The sequence below is a fragment of the Eptesicus fuscus genome, chromosome 2, assembly GCF_027574615.1.
Source record: "Eptesicus fuscus isolate TK198812 chromosome 2, DD_ASM_mEF_20220401, whole genome shotgun sequence".
Lineage (NCBI taxonomy): Eukaryota > Metazoa > Chordata > Mammalia > Chiroptera > Vespertilionidae > Eptesicus > Eptesicus fuscus.
Genome location: NC_072474.1, coordinates 69,589,548 through 69,609,656, shown reverse-complemented (window position 1 = coordinate 69,609,656; position 20,109 = coordinate 69,589,548). Strand labels below are relative to the sequence as shown.

General features: G+C 36.4%; 1 protein-coding gene across 5 annotated transcripts in view; it reads left to right on the top strand.

The window, feature by feature from the left end:
• Window positions 1–19,628, top strand: part of USO1 (USO1 vesicle transport factor) — a 77,113-nt gene extending 57,485 nt beyond the window's left edge. For all 5 annotated transcript variants that reach the window (XM_054728220.1, XM_008143667.3, XM_028148452.2 and 2 more), the window contains 11 exons: window positions 6,711–6,821; window positions 7,166–7,284; window positions 7,435–7,616; window positions 7,897–8,018; window positions 11,509–11,647; window positions 13,249–13,412; window positions 13,980–14,060; window positions 14,593–14,691; window positions 16,252–16,359; window positions 17,774–17,989; window positions 18,603–19,628. In XM_054728220.1, the coding sequence (XP_054584195.1) occupies window positions 6,711–6,821; window positions 7,166–7,284; window positions 7,435–7,616; window positions 7,897–8,018; window positions 11,509–11,647; window positions 13,249–13,412; window positions 13,980–14,060; window positions 14,593–14,691; window positions 16,252–16,359; window positions 17,774–17,989; window positions 18,603–18,692 (1,431 nt within the window). In that variant the 3' untranslated portion in view covers window positions 18,693–19,628. The remainder of the gene's footprint in view (window positions 1–6,710; window positions 6,822–7,165; window positions 7,285–7,434; window positions 7,617–7,896; window positions 8,019–11,508; window positions 11,648–13,248; window positions 13,413–13,979; window positions 14,061–14,592; window positions 14,692–16,251; window positions 16,360–17,773; window positions 17,990–18,602) is intronic.
• Window positions 19,629–20,109: the final 481 nt, after the last annotated feature.

Genomic DNA, 20,109 nt, shown 5'->3' with positions numbered 1-20,109 from the left:
TTCCTTGGTTTGGGCTTTTGGTGTTTTTTTGTTTTGTTTTTCACCCAAGCTTGCTTCTTCATTTCCCCTAAAAACATTTCAACAGTAGTAAAATTTGCGATTAATAATTTTGCCATTAAGTTAGTCATTATATGAAAAAAATGTGATGATTTTTATATTAATTAGGTCAGTGGTCAGCAAACCGTGGCTCGAGAGCCACATGCGGCTCTTTGGCCCCTTGAGTGTGGCTCTTCCACAAAATACCACGTGCAGGCGCGCACGTACAGTGCGATTGAAACTTCGTGGCCCATGCGCAGAAGTCAGGTTTTCGGCCTGGGCGAGTCTATTTTGAAGAAGTGGCGTTAGAACATTCAAGGGCCCAAGAGCCGCATGTGGCTCGCAAGCCGCGGTTTGCCGACCATTGAATTAGGTTATTGAAAATATACAATAGTAAGTATAATTTTGTAATTTGAAAGATTTTAAATTAAATATTATGGGTTATTCTGGATATAACCCATATACTACAGCTACTATTGGGGATTAGTTTTTTATGTGTGTGTATGGTGGGTTGGTGGGGGGAATGTGATTTGTTGGTTTGGTTTTGTTTTGTGGAGTGTTTGGCAAAAAAAAGGAGTGTACCTTAATGTTCATGTTTGGGCATATGTTCAGTTGTTGGGTAGTAACTGAGATTCTGTTAGGAATTGTATCTCTGTTTATGAGCATGATTTAACACATGTCAACTCACACACAGACATATTTGGCCTGAAGAATTTTTGATACTAGGTAAAGTATTTTATAAGTATACATGCCAGTAATTTAAGAGGAAATTTTTTGTAGGTATAATTTATACACAGTAAAATGCAGTTAAATGTTCAGTCTGATGATTTTTGGTGGTTAAATATACATCTCTGAAAATACCACCCAAAACAACATTTAAAACATATTTATAGTCCTAGAAAGCTCCATCATGTCCCTTTCCTATTAATTCTCTATGCCCAGAGGCCACCACTAGGAAATGAATCTACAGAAAGTAATACTCTAGAATCTCATTTTAAAACGTTAACACTAGAAGCTTAAAACATTGGCTTTTCATATTTTTTACAAAGAATGGAAAAATACTAAACTTGAAATCCAAAAAGTAGGAATAAGAGATATTTTTATTTAGAAAATAAAATAGGGGAAACATAATAACTTATGTTAAAGATAAGATGATTCAGCCTTAATTATTTTGTTTGTGGTTCTCTTTCATCCTATAAAATACCCTGTTATGTGATTTCTAGTAACTAAACCATCAGGGTGGTCTGAAATTATAATTTCAGTGTCTATTTGTTTTTCAAAATATCTTCAATGGTTCATATACTCTGGGGGCCTAGGGTATGCACTTTTTCTTGACAGAAACCTATAGACAAACATATAAATATGTAAACATAAACAACATGAATAGTTGTCGTCAGAAAGTGGGGTCTGGCTTTCTTTTAGCTATTCTGGTGTTTATCTTGTGAAGAATCCATCAGATGATCAGAGAGAGCAATGACAGAATATTTTGATAGCTTTTAATGCTCAATTTCTGATTTTATTTTGAAGGAATAGAGCAGTTTGAACAGGATTTTATTGTATTGATCTTATTTTCAACATGATGGTACACTGGACAGATACTATAGCATTTTTGTACTCAGTAGTAGTTTATTTTTCTTTTCATTTTAAAACATTTAGAAAAATAGAAAGTGGAAAGAGAATAATGTTCCTCATTCTACTATCAAAGATAACTACTGGTAAAATTTCAGTCATTTTTTCTGTACTGTTTTATTTATAGAGCAGTGTTCATATATTCCATCTTATAGTTTGTATTTTTTCTTATAGTTATTATGTTATTAAACACTAAATCAACACCACTTTCTATTATTGTATAATATTTCACCAGATTGATATACCATTGGTTAGTTAACCGTAGGTTAGTTAACCATCTCCTTATTTTGGATATTTAATTGTCTACCATTTTTCTCTGTTGTGTATCATGGTTTGGTGAACATCAGAATAACTAGAGGCCCGGTGCGTGAAATTCATGTAGGGAGGGGGTGTGTCCCTCAGCCCAGCCTGCACCCTCTCCAATCTGGGACCCCTCTCACAATCCAGGACTGCTGGCTCCCAACTGCTCACCTGTCTGCCTTCCTGATTGCCCCTAACCGTTTCTGCCTGCCAGCTTGATCACTCCCTAATCACTCCCCTGCCAGCGTGATTGATGCTTTAACTGCTCCCCTGCCAGCCTGGTTGCCCCTAACTGCCCTCCGCTGCAGGCCTGGTCCCCTGCAACTGCTCTCCCCTGCAGGCCTGGGTCCCCTCCAACTGCCCTTCTCTGCAGGCCCGGTTGCCCCCAACTTCCCTCCTCTGCCGGCCTGGTCACCCCTAACTGCCTTCCCCTGCAGGCTTGATTGCCCCCAACTGCCCTTCCTTGCAGTCCTGGTCCCTCCCAACTGCCTACCCTGCTGGCCTGATTGCCCACAACTGCCCTCCCTTGCAGACCTGGTCCCTCCCCTATTGGCCATCTTGTGGTGGCCATCTTGTGTCCACATGGGGGCAGCCATCTTGTGTGTCGGAGTGACAGTCAATTTGCATATTACTCTTTTATTAGATAGGATAGAGGCCTGGTGCACGGGTGGGGGCCGGCTGGTTTGCCCTTAAGGGTGTCCCAGATCAGGGTGGGGGTTCCCTTGGGGCGTGGGGCAGCCTGAGCGAGGGGCCTGTGGTGGTTTGCAGGCCGGCCATGCCCCCTGACAACCCAGGCGGAGGCCCTGGTATCTGGGATTTATTTATCTTCTATAATTGAAACTTTGTAGCCTTGAGCGGAGGCTAGGGCAGGCCAGGGCGGGCAGAAAGCTTGGCTTCCTTCATCGCCGGGGAAACCCAAGCCTCCTGCTTGCTCAGTGGCCGCAGCCATTTTTGTTGGGATTTATTTATCTTCTATAATTGAAACTTTGTAGCCTTGAGTGGATTCCACCGCCGGCCAGGGTGTGCGAAAAGCTTGGCTTCCTCCATTGCCTGGGAAACCCAAGCCTCCTGCTCGCTCCATGGCTGCAGCCACCTTGGTTGGGTTAATTTGCGTACTCGATCCTGATTGGCTGGTGGGCGTGGCTTGTGGGTGTAGCAGAGGTGTGTTCAATTTGCATATTACTCTTTTATTAGATAGGATATAGTTTGCATAAAAGAGCATTATTACATAGTCCTCACTTTACATCCTTCCAATATGCATGGGTTTCTGTTAATGCAGCAACTCAAGGGCTGCCTATATTTCACTGAGGTAATAATTTAAAAAAATTATCCCCGCAATTAATATTATTGTTTTCTTTTTTCAGATCAGCTTTATTCTGCCATCTATTTTAAATTTGGAGCATTAGTTCTGCTTTTAATATGCTAGTAGTTAGAGAGTCATAGAACTGCAGAGCTAGAAACTAGGATAATAGTTTATAACATTTGTAGAGCATTTACCATACACTGTTCTAAGTTCTTTACATGTATTTAATTCTTTCCACAACTCTGTAAGATGGGTATTAACTATTGCCCTTGTTTAAGGATGTGGAAGAGAATTAAGTAAGGTTTTATAGCTATTGCGTTTTAGAGTCAGAATAGAAATCCTGGTATCCTCTTAATGAGATTATGTAATCCAACTCCCTCTGTTACAAAATGAGGAAATTTGGGCCCACATAACATTTGGTTCTTCCAGTTTCCAACCAAATGTCCTTTTTACTGATACCGTACTGCCACTCTTAGAATTAAAACTTCAGTTCTTTAAATATATATATATGTCCTTTTGAAATGGGTAATACATGGTTTAGAAATCAAAAGAGCAAAGGCTGTGCCAGCAGCCAGGGTAAGGAAGGCCCATTCTGCACGAATCTTCGTGCATCGGGCATCTAGTATTTTAATAACAATGTATGGTGTCAGATGAGTATTAGATTTATTGGAATGATCACTTAGTAAGTCATATAATGTCTAATCATTGTAATGTATACCCAAAACTAATATAATATTGTATATCAACTGTAATTGAAAAATAAATAATGATTTAAATAAACTTTTTTTTTAATGATATAGAAAGGTATACAATAAGAACTCTTGGCCCCTATCCTAGTTCCCTGCCTCCTATTATTCAAATGATTTGCCAGGTAAAGGCCATTTCTTTTATACTCTCAATGCTTTTTATGCATACCCACTGTTCTGCACCCTGGTTTTTTCTTTCATTTGGTGCCATTTTACACTTCCGCTAGCTAAGGGAAATAAAATTGCAGTGTACTAGATTATCTGTTTCCCCACAGTAGATAGCATGGTGTCAAACTTGTATTCTTGCCAATCTGATGGGTGGTAAAAAATGTTATCTCACTGAGTTTTAATCTGCATTTCCCTTACTAAAATGTTGAATCACTTTCTGTATGTTTGCACACCAGTTTAAGTTTTTCTGTGAACTCTTTTTTTTTTATAGTTTATCTGCCCATTTTGCTATTGGATTATTAATCAAATTTATTGTTTATAAGAACTTTATTTTATATGAAGGAATTCAACCCTTGTCTGTGATAACTTACAAAAATATTTCTCCTGAGGTGTCATTTGTCTTTTGATCTGAGTGCTTTGTTTTGGATTTATTTTATTTTTGTATCACTTTCCTTTTCTTGCTTCTACTTTGCCATACTTAAAAGGCCTTTACCACTTCAAGATTTTAAGGAATTTGACCATATTTTTATCTCATACTTTCTGGTATAATTTTTTGCATTTAAGTCTTTGTTCCACTTTCCTCAATGAGATATGAGATATGGATCCTCTGATCTTATTTAGATAGCTCTCTTGTTGTTCCAACATTTTTTAAGTCCATCTGTAACCCACTGGCTGTATTCATTTCTCTTTTTTATTTTTTACAGTTTCCCTAGTTATTTTTGCTTGTCTATTTTTCTATATGAACTTGAGAGCCAACTTGTTTAGTTCCAGAAGAAAAAATCTGTTGGTATTTTTATTAGGTTCACATTAATTTTCTAAATTTTATAAATTAATATAGAATTAATATATTCATGGTCTTGAGTTTTTCTATCTAAATATGGTTTCTTTCTGTTGATTTATGTCTACTTTTGTGCTCTTTAGGGATGGTTTTAAATTTTCCTAGGTTAGGTTTTATACGGTTTTAATTATGTTCATTCTGTGTACTTTATATTATTTAAATGTAACTATAATAAAGGGGATATTCTATTCTCTCTCAGTTATGTTTGACTTTGCTCTTCTTATCCTTCAATTAGAACCCTAAGGGCATACTTCTAGAAGATTCAAATTTGAATCTAATTGCACATTTGTTTACTCAGACATTAGTCAGTGATTTGATAGGATGCCTTTGTATATATGAAATAGGTATATTTGGCACCTACAAATAGTGTCCCAAGTAATAATAAACTTTTTATATATAACCAGAGAAAATCAATAAAACATTTGAATGTATGACTTGAGAAATTAGTTTTAAGTGCCCTTAGGCACAGTCAATTGAGAATAAGTGTATATATTTTAACTTTTCACTTTACTTGCATAACATGAAGATATATTGTGGGCACAGTAAAGTAATAGAGGCAAGGAAAAATAATTCATGTGAAAATTAAATTCATGCTAATTAATGCTTATTTGGCAAATCATTTGAAGAGGTCTAATTTGAATTTGTTTAAATATTAAATATACTGGAAAATAGATTATAGAAAGGCTGAGATATTGACATCAAGACTCATTAAATTATAAATTTAATGCTAGAAATTTTTCAAAACATGGTGATGGCTGTTACTTTAAATTCATAGTTCTCTAGATCTTTGAATAATTGTATTTTGGTTATTTCCAGAAATTGCTCCCAAAAGTAATACATTACTGTGCTAATAATACCCATTATTTTGTTTCAAAAAGTTTTGTTTTTCTTAATAAAAAAAAAAATAGGTTACATAATATAATATTGGCTGTGATGATGATATCAGCAAACAGAATTTCCCACAAAGCAGATATAAATCTGTTGTATCAAAATTTAGAAAACTATAATTTGGATGGATAGGTTAGTGTTCAGTATTGTTTAATTATACTTTGCAGCAGTGTAGTTAGTGATTTGAGGCACTTAGCTAACTAACATAAATCTTTTTCTCCTTCATTATGTTTGTGATTTTTTTATTATCTGTCATCTTGTCAGTGAGTCTGTAACATGGTTTGTTTATTTTTCTGTTAGAGAATATATTCTTTAATGAAACTTAACTAAATAATTCAGAAGATTATTTCTTTGTATTTTTCTCTATGTTTTTTGAAGGAGGTAGAATTTGTCCTTTTATTCGAAATTTGTTTTTAAACTTTTAATTGAAACATCAAATATTTTTCTGGCAAATTAATTTTTTTATAAAGTGACTTAGAATTGATACATTTTATAAAGCATCTATATCATACACTTCCTCCTTAGCAGACCAGGTTTTTCCACTAATAGTATTTTAGATAACCCAGTATATGCTTAAGAACATGAATCAGTTCTGATTCCTTACTGTTCATTTCTTGCTGTGCAGTACAGCTCATAGAGGACACAAGAATGCATTCTCTTGTTCAATTTTTAAAATCTGGATTCCTGACACATCTTTTATAAGATGTTAAATATGTTCTTATGCAAATGGGGAAGGATCTTAGGGCAAATTTAAATTTGAAAAAAAAGTAAAATGGAGTTTCTGCTGACTTATCTATTTCAGGGAAGCAAAATACAGACAAGAGTTGGATTACTGATGTTGCTTTGTACCTGGCTAAGTAACTGTCCCATTGCGGTAACTCATTTTCTTCACAATTCAGCCAATGTTCCCTTTGTATCCTTTCTATTGGTATAAAATACATATAAGTAGTTATCATTGTCATTTTTATTTCTTCCTCTCAGTTTGAAGTAGCTCTATGCCCCAAATATTTGAATTTTCTATATTTGAACTTTTTAAACTGTTAAAGTGGTTATGGTGCTTGCTTAAGCTGTGTGTGTGTGTGTGTGTGTGTGTGTGTGTGTGTTTGTATGAGTGTGTGTGTGTGTGTGTGTGTGTTCACTAGGACTGTATATAGAACTTCTTATAGAACTCTTACATGAAATACATGTCAAATTCAAATTATAAAACAAAATGCTCTAGATATTATGAACCATTAGTCTCCTTAACAAAGATTTCAGCTTACTGGGCAAATTGCAGAAAATCTTGGAGAGGAAGAGCAGTTGGTCCAAGGCTTATGTGCCCTTCTATTGGGCATTTCTATTTATTTCAATGATAACTCACTTGAGAACTACATGAAGTAAGTAAGGGGGAAAGTGCTAGAATAAATGACTTATTAATGTTATCAAGAGAAAATGATAAATATTTTTGTGCCAAAGTATAATGTAAACCAAGTTTTTATGTTTCGTCATGACTTTTTTTAAGCATCTCAATATATTTATCTCTCTAGAGAGAAACTAAAACAACTAATAGAGAAGAGGATTGGCAAAGAGAATTTCATAGAGAAACTAGGATTTATTAGCAAACATGAGTTGTATTCGAGAGCATCTCAGAAACCCCAGCCCAACTTTCCCAGTCCAGAATACATGATATTTGATCATGAGTTTACAAAGCTGGTAAAAGAACTTGAAGGTAAGATAAGGACTTTTATATTGGTACTTTCATTACAAAGTACCTATGATTATATTGTATATGTGTATTCTGGTCATGTGCAGATTCTATGGTAAGCTTAAAAGTGGGGTTTTTTCCTAGCTCTTGATATGAAGCCCATTGAAGGGTTTTCGGCCTTCAATAAGATTGGAAAGATTGTTTCTGTCTCATGTAGTTAGGCCATATGTTTTTCCTGATTAATTCTTAATAACATAGTATTTTAAATGTTTAAAACAAATTTTAAATAAGCTTTCTTTTATAGGTGTGATAACTAAGGCTATTTATAAGTCCAGTGAAGAAGATAAAAAGGAAGAAGAAGAGAAGAAAACATTAGAACAGCATGACAGTATTGTGACTCACTACAAAAATGTGATTCGAGAGCAAGTGCGTACTGATAAATACACTCTCTGACATAATGATACTTTTCTACTTTAGAAAAGAGTTTTTCCTGGCATTTCAAATGTAAGAGGATACAGAAAGTAAAACATGTTGTTTTCCTAAATAATTCAAAAACATCTGAGTATTCAGTAAACTGAGTATTCATCTGTTTTAAGCAGTATGCAGAATGTTGTGAATAAAGACATGAATCAGACATGTTTCCCTATCACAGTCTCATGGGGAGACAAACCTATAAATAGATTATTATGACACATCCTATATAATAAGAGAGGAATATGCTAATTATCTGTTACGCCCTGAGGCGTAAGGACCAGATCATGGATCTGCAGGAGGGTGGGGCAGCAAACTACAAGTGGGTGGCGAAAAGCTACAGGAGGGGGAAGGGCAGCAAGCTATGAGGGGGGGAAAGGGGGAGAGGACAGGGGGAGCCAGGAGGGAGGGGCAGCTAGCTACAAGCAACGGAGAGCTACCAGTGGCGGTGGGCGGGTGGCCAGCTGAGGCAAGCGGGAGCAAGCTACTCGCGCACTGATTCGTGTGCAGGGCTACTAGTGTATTACAATATACTAGAGGCCCAGTGCATGACACTCATGCACTGCCGGGGGCGGGTCCCTCAGCCCAGCCTGCGCCCTCTCACTGCTCCTTAGCACTGCCTCAGAGGCAGGAGAGGCTCCCGCCACTGCCGCCGCACTCACCCGCCGTGAGCCCAGCTTCTGCGTTGAGCATCTGCCCCCTGGTCAGTGCATGTCATAGCGACCGGTCGTTCCACCTTTTGGTCAATTTGCATATTAGGGTTTTATTATATAGGATTAAGTCTAGTGATAAGAGATAATCAAAGCTGTATGGCAGCACTGAGAGGCACCTAATTTATCTAAGTAAGAGCAGAGGCTTCGAGAAAACAGAAGCCGAGCCCTAAAAGGATGACCAGGAGTAAGCTAGGCAAAAGGAGAGAGAAGAAAGAGGCAAGAGATGTATCTGGCATATACATAGAACATTGGGTACCTATATAAAGGAGGCAAGGCTTGAAGGAGGGAGCTTAAGAAGGAGGTAGTTGTGGTGGGCTAGGGAAGGAAATTGGAGCACTGATGATGACGATAATGATAATGGCTGCCGGTTTTTGTTTGCTGGGTACTAGGTGATCACTAAGCACATTTTAAACACAATCTCATTTAATTTTCACATCATCCCTACAAATTAGTTAATGTCTTCAGTTTAGCATAAATGAGGAATCTGCAACAGAGAATTTAACCTGTCCAGGGTCACTCTGTGAGTGGTGGAACAGAACTCAGATACATGTGTTACTGGGACTCTAAAGCTCATACTTTGTGATATAGAGTCGACCTGAAAAAATGTGGAAACTAAGGAAGATAAAACTGGCAGGACTTGGTAATGATTGGATGCAGGTGTGGGAAAGCATAAAGGGTCAAATATGATCCTTAGATCGCTGTCTTACACAAATGAATAGCTGATATTGAGTTAGATAGAACAAGGGAACAAGGAAGGGAGCTGATGTATTAGAGTGAATAATTATGAATTTAGTTGAAATTACATTTTCAAAGTCATCAGTTGATATTTTCTTTTCAGGATACCAGAGAAGCTCCCATTTGCATTGTGTTGAGCACCTTCAGTCTTCCATTGCTTTCCTTAAAAATGTTTCTTAGTTTTTTCTTTCATTTAATCGATCATCCTGGTACCTTGATTGGAATCGTATAAAGTGCTGTAGTATTATTTGGAAAATGAGATTATTTATGTTAAAAATCCCAGTGTCATAAATTCCAGTACACTGGTGGCAGTTCATGTGGGGCAGCCCTCCACTCCTGCCATTGTGCACAGCCTGAGGCAGGTGTGGCAAGTAAGAGCTTGGGTGGAGCCCTCTAAATGACAACTGTCTGTGTGTGCTTTTCTGCCCCATAGTCTATATTGTTGAGATTGAAATTGTAAGAAAGAATAAAAATCTATATATATAAAAGCCTAATATGCTAAATGTCCGACCCAGTGGTCAACCTTTCAGTCGACCGCTCGACCAGTCGCTATGATGCGCACTGACCACCAGGGAGCAGATGCTCCGACTGGTAGGTTAGCTTGCTGCTGCGGTCCGGCCTATCGGGACTGGGCAAGACAGGCTGGACACACCCTGGAGCCCTCCCACGGTCGCTCCTCGGCCAGCCAGCCCCCATCGCCCCGATCAGGACTGGGTGAGACGGCCCAAATCAGCCCAAATCACCAGTCAGGCCGGGGACCCCACCCATTATGAATTCTTGCACTGGCCTCTAGTAGTGTTATATTTATGGTTCAGTCTGAGCCTTTCAGTTTATAAGCAAATCAGTAAATTAGAATCAGCCTTGAATGATCCAGATTTGGATTATTAAACTACCCATAGTTATTAGGATTTTTCATCTATATCTTAGTACAAATATGTAATGTCTTTAGAGCACTAGAAAATAAATACTTGGAATATGATGTTATAGCCTACACTTGGAGCTGATAAATGCAGTTGATTTGGAGGAAGAAGAGTGATTTGACACAATTACTTATAATGACTCTTCTTTAGAAATGTTTCTTTTAAATATTTACACCATTTAAAATGCTATTTGACAATTAGGCAATAGGCATAGGAGCTATAAAATGTTTATATACACTTTGACATTTGAGAATCCATCCTAAGGAAATTCTCCAAAATTCAGGACAATTATATGGACTAACATATTTATGGTAATAAATTTACCATTTAGAGAAATGGAAAGTAGCCTCTGTGTTTGAATATAAATCATAGTGCATCTACTGATTAGATATTAAGTGAGCATTAAAAATTATGATCATGGCCCTAGCCTGTTTGGCTCCATGGTTAGAGCATTGGCCCCTGACTGAAGGATCTCGAGTTCCATTCCTGTCAAGGACACGTATCTTGGTTGCAGGCTTGATCTGTGGCGTTGGTCGAGACGCAAGAGGCAACCAGTTGATGTGTCTCCCTGTCTCTTCCACTCTCCTTAAAAATTAGTGGGAAAAATATCCTCAGGTGAGGATTAACAAAAAAATTATGATTATGAAACTGTGTTAGCAACATGGGAAAATTATGAATGAATAGTCAGTAAATTAAAGATTACAAATGTTCTTTTACATGATTGTCTTTAATGTGAAAAGTAATATAGGTGCATAAGTATAATACATATACTACCTTTTTTAAGTAGTTTGGTTTAAATTTCTTATATGATTTGATGGACCATAAAATGGAATTTTTCAAATTGATCTCCCCACTCCCAATAATTGCAGATAGATTACAGGATGAATGATAGTGCTTATTAGTGGGGTTTTATGTTAACTGGCCTTGGTGCATATACTGCCTAACTATTGAATGGTTTTGGAAGTGTTGAGTACTTTAACATCCTGACCCAAAGTAATCTCTTGTTTTTAATTTGTTCACTTTCTTAATGCTAATTGGTATGAATTTACAACACTTGAATTATGTTTTATTTCACAGGATCTGCAACTTGAAGAATTAAAGCAACAGATTTCTACATTAAAATGTCAAAATGAACAGCTCCAAACAGCAGTCACCCAGCAAGTATCTCAAATTCAGCAACACAAAGATCAGTATAATCTTCTTAAAGTACAGCTAGGTACGTGTAGTTGGCCATCACTGTTGCAATGTCCCCAAGAGTTGTCAAACAGTCAAACAGATTGTTTCTGTAGACTAGTCTTTCTTTAATCTTAAATCAATCACTGTGATAAACATGTAAATCAGATTTTGAAGTTCAGCCTCCTTGGTACCTGTTTGATTTTCTGGTTCATTGATTTTTAGCCTTTGGGTGTACATTAGAATCTCCTGAGTTTTTTGGGGTGTTTTTGTTTTTATGTAGCACCAATACTTGTTGGATGGGTACTAGATTTATCGGGGTGATCACTTTGTAAGTTATATAAATGTCTGATCACTATATTATACACTAAAACTAATATAATATTGTATGTCAACTGTAATTGAAGTAGAAAAAAGTATTTTATTTTTACTTATTTATTTTTAAAATATATTTTTATTGATTTCAGAGAGGGAGAGAAAGATAGAAACATCAATGATAAGAGAGAATCATTGATCAACTGCCTCCTACACACCCCCTACTGGGGATCGAGCCTGCAACCTGGGCATGTGCTGTTGACCAGAATTAAACCTGGGACCCTTCAGTCCACAGGCTGACGCTCTATCTACTGAGCCAAACCAGCTAGGGCTGAAAAATAAAAAATATTTTAATTGAAAAATAAATAGCACCAATTCTGAGACCTCACTGTGTTTCTGATTTAATTTGTCAGGTTTGGGTCCATGCATCAGTAATTATTACAGGCTCATCCCTAGGTGATTCTGATGTATAACCAGTTTAAAATGACTGGTCTAGCCTGGCCATCGTGGCTCAGTGGTTGAGCGTCAACCTATGAACCAAGAGGTTGAGGTTTGATTCCCAGTCAGGGCACATGCCTGGGGTTGCGGTCTCAATCCCCAGTAGGGGGCGTGCAGGAGGCAGCCAATCATTGATCCTCTCTCTTCATTGATGTTTCTCCCTCTCCCTTTCTCTCTGAAATCAATAAAAATATTTATTTTTTTTTTTAAAGATGACTGGTCTAAATTTTTTTTATTTCCTTGTCTACAAAGTTGAGCTGATAATAGCATCTGGGTCATTTGGAAATTAAATGAAATAATATTAGTAAAATTCTAGTTCAGTGCCTGGCACATGGTAAGAGCTCAAATTCTTGTAAAGAGTATCACCCTATAGTGCTTATGATAGGAATGCTAGCTACTTAGAAATGTAGTTTATTTATATCAAAGTGATTAAATTTTTCAGAAAAATTACCTCTTTTACTTCCTTTATTTATGACAATTTGTCAGTTATTTTAGTCCATATAGAAAGCTATTCCTTTCAGGACATTTTTTTAAGGGATTTTATTTTCTCTTATATTGGCAGAATTGGAATTGAAACTAGTATAATTTTCTATCTTAAATCACCAAACCATGCAGTTTAGTCTTAATAAGACTATTCTGCTTTTCTCCCAGAAACCTTGAAAGTATCATTTGTTCATTATTTTTATCAACACACTATTTTGCAAAAATGAAATGTGCTTACAAAAGTGCTGCCAAACTAATTAAATTAAATTTATGTTTGAATCTTCTAATTCAAAAAATGAAAAACTTAAGTTTTGTGCTGGCTTTTCACATTTTATGCTTGTCTAACAGGAAAAGACAATCAGCATCAAGGTTCTCACGGTGATGGGGCTCAAATGAATGGCATTCAACCAGAAGAAATTGGTAGGTTGCGAGAAGAGATAGAAAATTTAAAAAGTAATCAGGAACTTTTACGAAGCCAGCTGGCTGAAAAGGACTCTTTGATTGAAAAATTGGTAAGTAAATGTTAAAAATTTTTAAATAAGAAGTCAAGAGTAATCCTCATTAACCTGATTTTTTTTTTTTTTTTCGGGATCCCTTGAGCCAAAGTATCCTAAGATTTTAGAATATAAGCTGTGTCAGACTGTCTGAAGTTTCACTGCTTCCTCGCTTATTGACTGTCAGCAATTTAACTATGAAAAAGTTGTAGACAGTATGTGGTATTTTGAAATTTTATCAAAATAAAATGTTGGGCCCTGACCTGGTTGCTCATTTGGTTGGAGCATCATCCCATATGCCAAAGGGTTTAGGGTTCGATTCCCTATCAGGGCACTTACATCTAGGTTATGGGTTCGATCCCTGGTTGAGGCACTTAAGGGAGGCAACCAATCGATGTTTCTTTTTCACATCAATGTTTCTCCCTTACTCTCTCTCAAGTGAGGATTAAAAAAAAGAAAAAAAATTAAAATGTTGGTATGAATTTTTTTGGTAAATATCTACATGTACAGTTCTGTTTTGTTTTGTTTTTTTCCTATCTTTTTAGACTAAATTTATTTCATAGCTTATTTCTATGCTATTTGTAGAAATCTTCCCAAACATCCCCGGACACAAATGAAGCAACAGCTTCAGCTAGAGATTCTGAACAAATTGCAGAATTAAAACAGGTAATTGTCCAGCTTGATCCAAGTTCTTTTTTGTCTTGTTTTAATTGTAATAGAGTAGCCACCTTTCAGTTCTATTAATCTAGAGTTACTTTGTGTGATGCAAGCAAAAACTGATAGTGAAGAAAGCCATGTGCAAATCCAGAAGCTGTTGTAATTATAAGGTAATGGTATTTGCTTGTTATTGTGGTTTTTTAATTTTTTTAATGGTGCTCTTTTTAACAGATCTCAGCATCTCACCAGATTATATGTAGATTATTAGTGAACTAACAATTAAGGAGAACATAATTATGTTTATAAGCTACAAATATGAAGATATAAAATCTTATGCCTAATCCATACAATATTGACCATGATAATTGCTTCATTAAGTGTATTGGCTATTTAAACCTTTCTGTCCAAAAAAAATATTGGTTTTTAGAATTGAAAAGAAAAAAACAGGAGGTAAACTTGTGTGTATGTCCTGAAAATAGACATTTCCTTGATGAAATTAATGCCATTTAAGTTTACATCTCAACTGTTTTTTCTCTCTTAGGAACTGGCAACATTAAAGTCTCAGTTAAACTCAAAATCTGTGGAGATTACCAAACTACAGACAGAAAAGCAGGAGCTGTTACAGAAAACAGAAGCATTTGTAAGTTAGTTAAATTTTTTTCTCCTAAAAAATAGTAAACACAAGGTTAAGATGTTGTTTCTCAACCACTGTGGAAAAGAAGCAAATTTGTCAAAAAGTACCTTCCCTTTAGCCAGAGTTCTAGTCACATCGACTTCTTGTCCATGGTGGCAGCCTAAATATTATAGTTAGACTCACCCAGTCAATTTAATCAGATACTTACTGGTTCATTTGGCTGATATTTTGTATTTTATCCTGTCTCTGTACCTTCAGTCCAAGTTATTAGCAGGTTTACTGCTAGTATAAAATTATGAGAAACCTTCTTGAGAACCCATGCAATTCTCAGGGGTCCAAGCCATCGGACAAGAAGGCCCTCCTGGATCCTTCCTGGATAACCACCTCTCTATTCTAGCTTCTGCTGAGTGGTTGATTCAATCCATGAGTCACACATGCAGCCTCTTTACAAATGGTTGTCCAGCCACCCCCTTGATGTTTCACCAGAACATGCCTTGTCATTTATTGCAATAGAGATAGGCTGATGATTTTCTAAATTTTCAAATTCTCATTAACTTTTGTTTAACAATTCCTTCTTCAGTTTCTCTCTCCTTTCACATTTTATTATAAGCAGCAAGGAACTAGACCACGCCTTTGACACTTTGTTTAGGAATCTCCTCAGCTAAATGTCCACGTTCATCACTTAAAAATTCTACTTTCCACAGAACACTAGACATAACTTAGCCAAGTTCTTTGTCACTTTATAACAAGAATTGCTTGTCCTCCACTTTCCTGATTTCCATCTCAGACCTCAGTCAAAACCACTTTAACATCTATATTTCTATCAGCGTTCTGCTCATGATGATACTCATTTTCTCTTTGACCATGGGAGCTTTCTCTGCAGCTCTCCTTTTTTCTTTCTGAGCCCTGACCAGAATTGCCTTTAATGACCATATTCCTGCCAACAGTCTCTTCAAGGTAATGTAGGCTTTGTCTAACATGCACCTCAAAACTCTTCTAGATTCTACCAATTCTAAAGTCCTTTACACATTTTCAGATATTTGCTACACCAGCACCTCACTTCCCAGTATTTTATAGAAAAAGAGGTGAGGAAAGACTGAAAAATTGATTTAAGAATACTTCCTATAGCTCTTAAGAAGATACTTACATTTCACCAGTTAATGGCATTCAACTCAGTGTTCCCACCTATCTCTCTGAGATGACAGTGTCATCTAAACTTGCAGGAATTTTATGAGGAAATGGCTTTGAAAAATATTCCCTGCTATTAAATGCTATGTTATAGCTACGTGAGAGCTGTCTTGTTGATTGCTTTCCTGGTGTGACCTTGAGGCAACTTAACCCAGCCTTCCTCATCCTCTGCTGAAATTTGGTGCCCCACCACTCTTGTCTTCTACTTGACTGTAGATCACTCATCTTTCTAGGGAGAGCACTTTATTCCTGTAAATATGTGAGGGAATTATATTTTCTGTTATTGGAAATAAAATTTTAAAATAAAATTACATCATTGGGGTTTCATATTGATCGTAACTTTAAAGAAACTGTTTTTTCCCTAATTTCTACTTTCAGGCACAATCAGTTCCTGTATCAGGAGAGAGTGAAGCTGCAATAGCTGCAAAAACTACTGATGTAGAAGGAAGGCTGTCGGCATTATTACAAGAAACTAAAGAGTTAAAGGTTGGCTTTGGTTTACTGCATATTATATGAAATGAACTCCAGGAAATTAGAGTTTCTTTCACTTAATTTCTCAAATCCTTAGATTTAAGAAGAAAGCTAATGAGGTGTAATGTTATCTTACAATCTTTCTATTCTGTTACCCAAAATAGCACAAATGAAGATTTTTTTAATGCCTTTTCAAATAATTGTACCAAATATATAAAGTAAGAATACATCAGAATGTACTTTGAAAGTGAAAATAGTTTTCTTATCAATCTCTAATCACAATAAGAAGCAGGAATACAAGTTTGGCTAATACACAAGCCACATGTAAGCTTTTCATAGGCCAAAGAACACAGGCACATGAAATCCTGCAGCCTGTTGTGTGACATGGAAACCAGAATAAATAATACAAGGAAAGGAATGAGGTAATAGTAAAAAAAATAAAAGGTATGCAGGAAAAAAAAGGAAAATAATGTGTAATTACGCCTTTTGGATAATGGTCAAATTATTTTTAAGCCATTGGTTTTATTTGAAGCTATTTTTTCTGCTTTTAATTGTATGTATAAAGTTGGGATAAAAGTTTTTTTTAAAAAAAACTTTAGCCGAAACCGGTTTGGCTCAGTGGATAGAGCGTCGGCCTGCGGACTCAAGGGTCCCAGGTTCGATTCCGGTCAAGGGCATGTACATTGGTTGCGGGCACATCCCTGGTGGGGGGTGTGCAGGAGGCAGCTGATCGATGTTTCTAGCTCTCTATCCCTCTCCCTTCCTCTCTGTAAAAAATCAATAAAATATATTTTATAAAAAAAACTTTAGTTCTAATTCTGATGCTAACCAGGCTTCTTCTATAAAATTTTGTGTATTTATTCCTCTGATTATCTGAAATGTTATTGTCTCTTAGGATTTATTGAGGAATAACTGATTAAAAATATTTTTTTGATGTTAAACTGTATTTTTCACAGTAACCATCTTTGATGTATAACCTAACATAAATTCTCATGTTACTGCATGAATGTATGTTTTAAGTGTTCTATTACCCTGGCCAGGTTGCTCAGAGTGTCGTCCCAATCCACCAAGGTTTCGGATTTGATCCCTGGTCAGGGCACATACAAGAAGCAACCAATGAGTGCATAAATAAGTGGACCAACAAACCGATGTCTCTCCCTCTCCCTCTCCCTCTTCCTCTCCCTCTCCCTCTCCCTCTCCCTCTCCCTCTCCCTCTTCCCTCTCTCCCTCTCTCCTTCTCCCTCTCCCTTCTCTCTCTCTAAAATCAATAAATAAAATTTAAAAACAAAACAAACAAAAAAACCTCTACCCTTAAACTCCTCATATTGGACAGATACAGTGATTTATCATAGAAAGAATCTACTTATTAAAAACCTTAGGAGAGTTAATACTAATTTTAGATTCGTGATTTTCACCTTTCTTTTCCTAGAATGAAATTAAAGCTCTGTCTGAGGAAAGAACTTCTATTAAAGAGCAGCTGGACTCATCTAACAGTACCATTGTCATTTTACAAAATGAGAAAAACCAGCTAGAGGTGAACATTAAAGATTCTAAAAAAGAACAGGATGATCTCTTGGTGCTGTTGGCTGATCAGGATCAGAAAATATTGTCATTAAAGGATAAACTCAAGGAACTCGGTCATCCAGTAAGATTGAAATGTTTCCCAAAATCTTATATATTATCTTTCTTTATAATGTATTTTTAAAAATTATATTGTACCATGGAAATATACCTATATATCTAGAATACAGGCATAGATACGTTAGGTACATGAATTCAGCATCATCTACATGGTGTTCACCGAGTTGACTTAAGATGCAGATTGTGCACAGTTTTCAGCATTTGTTAACTGTTCTCTTTTGGGCTTTGAGCCTAGAGAGTGAATTGATTTGATTGTTCCTGTCATAACAAGACTCTTATCACCCAAATGTGCCATTCTGTTTTGACTTTGGTTCAGGTGAGAGTTATAGCCATCTGTCGGCCAGTTAACCTATATGTCTTGTTTCATATTAAAAATGACAGAGTGGCCAGAGAGAGGACAACTGGGGGGAAAGGATACTTATGTAATAGTTTAAACAATAAAAAATTTTAAAAGAATGAATGAATGAATTGCAGGATCCTTAAGCATTAAAGCAAGAAAATCAGATAGTGTGTAATCTAGTATACTTACTAGATTAAAGAATTTATCAGTAGATATATTATGTATTGAATGTGAAGTGAGAAATCTTCATAATGTTAAATGTGTATTTTCTGATTAGGAGGAAGAAGAGGATGAACTTGAATCCATAGACCAAGATGATGAGGATGATGAAGATGAAGATGATGACAAGAGCCAGGGTGATAACTAGCTTTAAATTTTCTAGGAATGATAGGGATCTAATCGTAACTTTGAACATGAAGTCTTAAGAGAGTGCTTTGGTTTGCCTCCACAATAAAACTTAAACCAAGTGGGAAACGTTCACTAATAAGACTATCAATGTATTTTTTTAAACAACACCACCCATGTTGAAAACCCTTAAAACTCTAACTTTATGCAGAACACACATCTTTTATTGAAATTCATCTGAGCTTTCCCAAAGTATAATTTTTAAAGAACTCCAGACACCAAAAATACACCATTTTAAGGCATATGATGGCAATGCCGTTTGCCTTAGTTCATTGGTTGTTTACATAAGTTCTGTATTTGTCTATTTTCACTTTAACTATTAACACATTAGATTTAATGTGTATTGGGATCACTGTTTCTAAATTCAGTATTGGAGTTCTTAGCTAATGATTTCCTTTTAAAGAAATGAAGTTATTCAAAGGCAAGATAGTGTGAGCAGGAGGTGGGGGGCTAGTATATACCATCAGCCCTCCATCCAGTGCTACTCCTGAGGTGAGCAGGACCGGACCGTTTAGAATGAGTGCCTTGACACCTGATAACCTGCATTCTGTGCCTCAGTGAAGGACACTGACACAGCCATGAGGAGAGCGTTGCTGAGAAACTTTTGCAGCAGTGTATTAGCATGTGGTTGGTTTTGGTTTTAAGCTAAATGTTAAAATACAAGTTAACCACTCACGCAACTCAGATTTAGTATTGTTGTTTGATTATCATAAAACATATTATGTTCCTAGTTTTAAAAAGACCCAAACTATGATTTATGTAATTTATTGGCATTTTTGCTGAATAGATTTAAGTCAGATAATAGATTTTTAAAAAGCAAATGAAGCAATGTGTCAAAATTTAATGTTTTCGTAATAAAAATAGATATTATGGACACTTAATCCCTGGTCGTGGTTTCCTTTTTTTAGATTTTGAGAGAAGTATTCTTCAAAAAAGATAAAGCAAGTGAAAAAAAAAAAAAGATAAGGCAAGTGGAAGTGGAGTAAGTACATTACTGTACCTGATTGTTAAAAGCAGTCTGATTCAGAACTAATGATTAGGATTGCATTAGAGGGGGCTGATTGGGGCAGAAATAGAAGAGGTTGGAGAAGGCTTTAAATGTTTCTAAATTGAGCATTGGAGTTCTTGGCAACGGTTTTCCTTTAAACAAGTAGTTTTACTTAAAGGCAAGACGTATATCATCTGGCTCCTGGCCTCGGGAATCATTTGAGCAGTCCACGTGGGGACACAAACTTTTGAAGGAGACAAAGTGTCTACATGTTTTGAAAAAGGCGATGGCTATGTGTCGCAGAGCATTTGTGAACCCAGCACGTGCCCCTGTCCCCTCCCACCCCTACCAGCACATTCTGAGGACCTTGTCATCAGAGAACACATGACTA